The sequence below is a fragment of the Crocuta crocuta genome, unplaced genomic scaffold (assembly GCF_008692635.1).
Source record: "Crocuta crocuta isolate KB4526 unplaced genomic scaffold, BGI_CrCroc_1.0 scaffold340, whole genome shotgun sequence".
Classification (NCBI taxonomy): domain Eukaryota; kingdom Metazoa; phylum Chordata; class Mammalia; order Carnivora; family Hyaenidae; genus Crocuta; species Crocuta crocuta.
Genome location: NW_027530642.1, coordinates 2,591,672 through 2,598,279, shown reverse-complemented (window position 1 = coordinate 2,598,279; position 6,608 = coordinate 2,591,672). Strand labels below are relative to the sequence as shown.

The 6,608-nt window shown below is 51.9% G+C and overlaps 1 protein-coding gene across 2 annotated transcripts in view; it reads right to left on the bottom strand.

Annotated features, from left to right (window-relative positions):
- Positions 1–690: 690 nt before the first annotated feature.
- Positions 691–6,608, bottom strand: part of ANXA6 (annexin A6) — a 51,023-nt gene continuing 45,105 nt past the window's right edge. For both annotated transcript variants that reach the window (XM_077768996.1, XM_077768995.1), the window contains 4 exons: positions 5,475–5,570; positions 4,064–4,122; positions 2,682–2,804; positions 691–772 (listed from right to left, as the gene is read on the bottom strand). In XM_077768996.1, the coding sequence (XP_077625122.1) occupies positions 713–772; positions 2,682–2,804; positions 4,064–4,122; positions 5,475–5,570 (338 nt within the window). In that variant the 3' untranslated portion in view covers positions 691–712. The remainder of the gene's footprint in view (positions 773–2,681; positions 2,805–4,063; positions 4,123–5,474; positions 5,571–6,608) is intronic.

Sequence of the window (6,608 nt, the reverse complement as noted above, 5' to 3'; positions counted from 1 at the left end):
GGGGGTGGTGAATACCTCAGGCTGTCAGGAGGGCAACCCAGCTGCAGGTCTAGGTCAAAAACACAGACCCCATGGGAAATATGTGTTTATGTGTCTGTGTGTCTGTTTCTATTTAAAGAGGGAAGTGGAAAGAGAATGATTTGGGGGCACATCCTACACTGTCAATGCTAGAGAAAGCCAACATCCTTTTGTCCGACTCTCACTTTGTAGATAAGAGTGGGGACTCAGGCAGGGACAGAGGTTGGCCTGAAGCTAGGAAGCACACGTGTGGCAGATGCAAATTTGACCCCAGGTATCCAGACTCCTGGTTCGGTCTCTTGCACAAAACCTGGATGGAGGCAGGTGGTGAAAGAATTGGGAGGACTGACAATCGGCTGGAAGACACTGACCCGACCCTCCTCTCCCCCACAGCACTTAATCGGCACCTGCCACCACACCCTACCATTCAAAGCACACACTCCACTCATTTCACAGACAGAGGCTCAGTATGTTTTTGGATTCGACAAAGCCCAAACCAGGGCAAGGGCTGCAGCAAGGGATGAAGCCGGGAAGGGCTGAGGAGGAAGATGGGGAGTGGAGACGGATGGGATTGGTGGCTATGGTTCTTCAGCCGCTCACATGTGAGTAGAGTGACCGTGCTGGGCCTTCAGTGGCCCATGGGAGTGGGAGCCTTTCCTAAACCCCAGCTGAANGCCGGCCACCGCGGGTGGCCCTAGTCCTCGCCTCCACAGATGGCCAGCAAGGCCTTCAAGAAGTCTCCAGAGGTGTCACCCTGGCAGGAGGAGAGGAAGAGCGATGAGTTACAGCAGTCCTGATGGCCTCAATGCTCCTTCCTCCCAGCTGCTGTCAGCCCAATGTCTCCCAAACACACAAATGTGACTATGTCCCTTCTATGGCTTCCCATTACCCTCAGGAAAATGTCCAAGCTCTCAGCCTGGACTCAAGGCCCTTCTGTGGTCTGACACCCAGGAAGCTCAGTGGCTTCACCTCCCCCCTCCCTTCTGAGAGCATCTTGGTTCATCTTCCTACTTAATGCCTAGCACTTCTCCGTCAAGCATCCCCTCTGCACCACCCTCAAATCCTGCCTGCCCTCTGATGCCTTCCCCTCTATGATGTGTGCCTGCCCTCTGTTCTTCCCTTCCTCCTCCCACAGCCATTAACACCTGTGCAAGTGAGATTCCTTATGTGAACAGACACTATGGAACATCTAGTGAGTACCAGGTCCTTGCAGGAATCTACGTGAACGTCATTGCGTTTGTGACACATCATAGTTCTGCTGGAGGCCACACTCTCCGTCCTTTTAGAGCGGCTCTTGTCATTTTTATTTTGAAGATATACGCTTTTCTTTCATTTTTGGGTAATTTTTGGCATTTGATTTAAAAAATCATCATTGTAAACAATGTAAGTCAAAGGAAAGATTATACAATAAAAATCTCCCATTCCTGATCCCTCTTTCCCCCAAATCAAGAGAGAGCCACGATTACTGTTTTCTTGTCCGGGTTTCCCAGCAGCAGTCTGAGCATATACTAACATGTATATGTGTAGGATGTCCCTTTTCTACACAAATGGACACACAGCACTCACAGTATTCTGGGCTATACTTTTTCGACTTAGGGGAGATCCGAAATCAGCAGAGGAGCCTCCTCATGCTTTTTCAGGGTCATAGTATGTCCGATTGCATAGGTGTACCATACTTTCTTTAACCAGCTCTGTATGGAGGGTTTCCAATCTTTTGCTACTATAAAGGATGCTGGCATAAATATTCTCTTATACATCCTTGGGAACACGTGTAGCTAGGCCTATAGGGTCAATTCCCACATGCAGAATCAGCAAGTCCAAAGTGTACACATTTAAAATTTTGAAAATTGCCCAGCTACTCTTCAAAGATGTGCTACCAATGTACATCCCCCCCCTCCCCGCCCCCCGCCCAAGTCTGCGTGAAGCTGCTGTAAGATTTCCCACAGTCTTGTTGGCCAAGCCCAGTATCAAACTTTAAGATCTTGGCCAACTTCAAAGACAAAAAAAGGGCTCTATAAGTGAATGAAGTCAGACACAAAAGATCTCACATCACATGGTTCTGTTTCTATGAAATAGCCNGTAAGCAGGTACAAGGGATCTTAGTGGGCTGATGGAAATGTTCAAAAACCGGATTGTGGTGAGAGTGCGCAGCTCATTAAGTTTGCTAAAAAATATTGGGGCACCCAGGTGGCTCAATTGGTTGAGGGTCCAACTTTGGCTCAGGTCGTGATCTCACGGTCTGTGAGTTTGAGCCCTGCATTGGGCTTTCTGCTTTCAGCACGGAGTCTGCTTTGGATCCTCTGTCCCCCCCCTCTCGTTACCCCTCCCCTCCTCACTCTCTCTTTCTCTCAAAAATAAACAAAGATTTTAAACAGGTATACTTTATGGTCTATAAGTAATACTTCAATAAAGTCATCTTTAAAAAGCAGGAAAAAAAGGGGGGGCTGTTTTATCTGGAAATCCTTCCTTATAAACCTTTGAGCTGTCTGGAATTTATTTTGGTGTACACAATGAAGTAGGTCTTTCATTTATCAATACCCTGGCTGGGAACTCCTTGAGAAAAAGACTGTGGGAACAGAAAGGACTTGTAATCTCATGGTGAGGGATCTGACACTTGTCATCCTGGCCGCTGGTCTCTAACCGCCCCCCCCCCACCCACTTACCTCAATGGCTTGGTGGAGAGACTTGTCGTATTTCTCAATGAACTCTCGCCGGATGTTGAGCAGGTCAATCTCACTCCGGGAGATCATGATCCTGGTGAGGGTCTTCTCATCCGTGCCAGCACCCTGGTGGAGCCAGGTGAGAGGGAGACACAGGGCAGGAGAAGGAGGGTCAGGTCAGGCGAGAACTTGCGGGTGGCCGTCTGTCTGTTTCTTTTTTCCCTCCAAACCAGGGTGGGATAGTCTGCCTCTATCTTCCATGAATAGTCCTGACCCAGCTTCCCTTGTGGCTCAGACTGGCCAGACAGGCAAAAACAACCCGTATGAACTGAATGATGTGCCCCCCAAATTCACATCCACTTGGAATCTTACAATGTGAACTCATTTGGATATAGGGTCTTTGCACATATAGTGAGTTGAGGTCACACGGGATTAGGGCGGACCCTAGATCCAACAACTCGAGTCCTCGTACGAGAGGACACCTGGACGTACACACAGAGCAGGCCATGCGAAGATGAAGGCAGAGCCTGGAAACATCAGGATTCCCAGCAACCACCAGGAGCTAGGAGAGACGCAGGGGAGAGTTTTCCTCTCAGAGCTTCTAGAAGGAACCTAACAGTTTTCACTGCTGGCCTCTTGAACCACAAGAAAATAAAACCTCTGTTGTCACTCAATTTGTGGTGATTTGATAAAGGAGCCCTGGGAAACTAAGAGGGGGCCTGTGGAGGAGGCACATGACATGGGATGTGTGGGCAGCTAGGGCCCACTTCTGCCCCCTCGCAGCTCAGGAACACCAACGCGGCTGTCATGTTTGGGGACTGTAGGCCGAGAGGGGTGTCAGGCTCACTCCCACCAAACAGCCTGCTCAGGCTCTGTCAGCAGCCAAGACTCCATTTGGCCAGAGTGGCCCTGGTTTTCCAGAAGCCGGAGCCAGTCCCAGAGCTCAGCACTTACTACCTGTGCGATCATTCATCACAGGAGGAGACACTGTGTCACCCACTGGAAGGTGAGCTCCAAGAGGGCAGAGACTGAGCCCTACTCAGCCCTGTGTCCCCAGAGTTTCTCAACCTTGGCCTTTGGGGCCATGTCATTCTTCGTGGCGGGGATCTGTCCTGTGCATCACAGACTATTAGCGGCATCTCCGCTCCCAGCCCACCAGACGACAGCAACACTCCCCGAGTTGCAGGGACAAAATACACCCAGGGGACAAAATCACTCCCACTTGAGAGGTACTATCATGGAGCCAGACAAGGGCCAGATGCTGGTAAACACCAAGTGGGTGGAAATAGTTGCCACGAGTCCCGACCCGGGCACTGCACACACCTGTGTTTGTGGGTGGGCACAGCGGCTGGAAGGGAAAGGAACAAACGTGCAAGTTTGTTTACCTTCATGGATTTGTACAGTTTGTCGGCAAAGAAGAGAGGCTTGTTCTTGACACTTTGAACTGTAGGAAGAGGAGAGAGATGCAGGAAACCTGGTCAGAGGTGGCGTGCCCAGCCTGCGGGTCCCGGCTCTATCCTTCCACCTCCTCTCCCCCCAGCCTGGGCCTACAGGGCATTGCCAACCCCGGCCTCATCCTCAGGGCCTGACACCTTCCCTCCCCCTTCCTGAAGCCCCTCCTCCAGTTCCTCCTAGACCTGGCTCTCACAGGGGGTGCAGCTCACTTCCTGCTAAGGTGTCTGCAGCTAAAGGTGAGTGGAGGACTCAGAGGGAAGAAACCCCTCAGGAGCCCAAGGCACGGGGCCGCCAACTTCCAAGCGCATCACAATCACTGGACATTTGTTAAAAACTTGGGTTCTAGACTCCACCCTATAGGCTCAGGTTCAAGACATATTTTGAGCGGCAGTGCTCAAAGGATGGTTCCTGGACAACTACAGCAGCAACATCTGGGAACCTGGTGGAAATGCAAATTCTCATGGACCTCCCCAGATGTGCTACGAATGCAACTCTGAAGGGAGGTGACCAACCTGTCCCACTCTGCCCGGGACATTCGTGGTTTTGGTGTTAACCAGAATGGTTGGCCTCCCTAGGCCGGTGCAGCCCCATGTTTGAGAACTACTCATTTAGAGGAATATTATACGGATCCTGGGGGCTGACTGTTGCCCCAGAGCCTACACGCTCTAGCTGCACTGGGGACCCTACTCCCCACCCATCACCACTCCCGATGATGTCTGCCTGGCTGTCCCAGCCCTTTCTCAAGGCCTGGGGGTGGGGGAGTCTCTAGCTCTCAGCAGCTGCAGGATTTCAAGTCTCCAGAGCCCACCCAGGAGTGTCTCAGGCACTCAGGGAGAGGGGATCAGACCCTAGTGCCAGAAAGCCAGAATGACTCTGGATATAAAAGTATGTGGGGGAGGAGGGCAGAGGGCAAGAGGCTGGAGCTGCGTACCCTAAGGGCATGGGTGCTCAAGATATGGCCACGCGCTGGCTCAGGAACCCACGGGAAAGATCGCATTGCACACTAACCCCCCCAACTCCTCACGTGTAGTGTGCGTGTGTGTGAGTGTACACACCTTAGTCTTGTAAACGCTGTGCCCCTACCCAACCTTGCCATGCCCGGCCCGTTACCTCCCCAGGAAAGCTGTTCTGTCGTCCTGCCCTGCAGCCTGGAACAAGTCCTCATGCTACCCCACCAACCACACACTGGCAGGACCCTCACAGCGGCAGGGGTTACCTTCCAGTAGTAGTAGCTTAAGAAGTTGCCACGGCCACATGTGTCCAGGGAATCCAGCCATGTTCCCAGTGCCCCCAGCGCCCTCCCAGGACATCCATCCCCTTCCTTTGGTCCCCATCAGTTACCAATGGCCACAAACACGTCTCTGACATCCCCCGACATCTCCTTCTTGATGGTGTGCTCCACGTCGTAGTTGGTCATCTTGACAAACTCCTGGAAGACTGGCCCCAAGAGAAGCCCCGCAGGTGGGGGATGAGCTTCAGTTCAGAGTGGGGGGGATCATCCCCCCTCTCCCACCCAGGCCATGCCGCAGGAAAGGGGGAAGGGGCAGCAGGTATGACCGCAGCCCAGGCCTACGTGCACTGGGCAGGACTGCTGTGGGAGGGAAATTCTGACCTCAAGGCTGCCTTGGGTTCAGAGCCAACCTGTGTCAAGTCAGACACTGCCTCAGAGCCTCAGACTAGTTCTACCCAGGCTGGGGTAGCAAAAGGAGCATGGGTCCTAGCAAAGGCTCTGCCCCGAGCTCACTGAAGGACCTTGGGTGATTATCCTCTGCCTTCTAGGCCTCCCCCTTCCTCCTGTGTCAAGTTGGGATAGAGATTAATGTAAGTAATCATCGTGATGACACTGAGGAAGTTACTATGTGCCTGGCATTGCGCTAAGTGCTTTTCATGCATTATTCTTTTTGTATCCTTATAATAATTGTGTGAGGTAGAACTAAAACCCCAATTTATAGATAAGGGAATTAAGGCACAGATACTTTCACTACTTTGCCCAAGGTCACACAGCTGATAAGTGGGAGATTCAAATCGAGGCAATCTGGCTCCCAAGTCTGTTCTTTTAGCCACTAAGCTAGAGCCCCTTAAGTGCTAGGCAAATGCATGTTAAGAGAGAAATGTCTTGGGGCGCCTGGGTGGCTTAGTCGGTTAAGCATCCGGCTCTCGCTTAGGTCATGATCTCGTGGTTCATGGGTTCGAGCCCCGCGTCGGGCTCTTTGCTCACTGCCAGCTCAGAGCCTGGAGCCTGTTTCAGAGTCTGTGTCTCCCTCTCTCTGACCCTCCCCTGCTCACGCTGTCTCTCTCTCTCTCCTAGAAATAAATTAAAAATATTTAAAAAAAAAAAAAAAAGAGAGAAATGTCTCAGTGGACAGGGCACTTCGCTGAGAACCTAATGTCAGGGCCACCATATACTGGTGTGCCCTGTGCACGTGGCAGCCTGGGGCTAAACGATGTGCAGGCTCTCCTTGTGCTGTGAACACC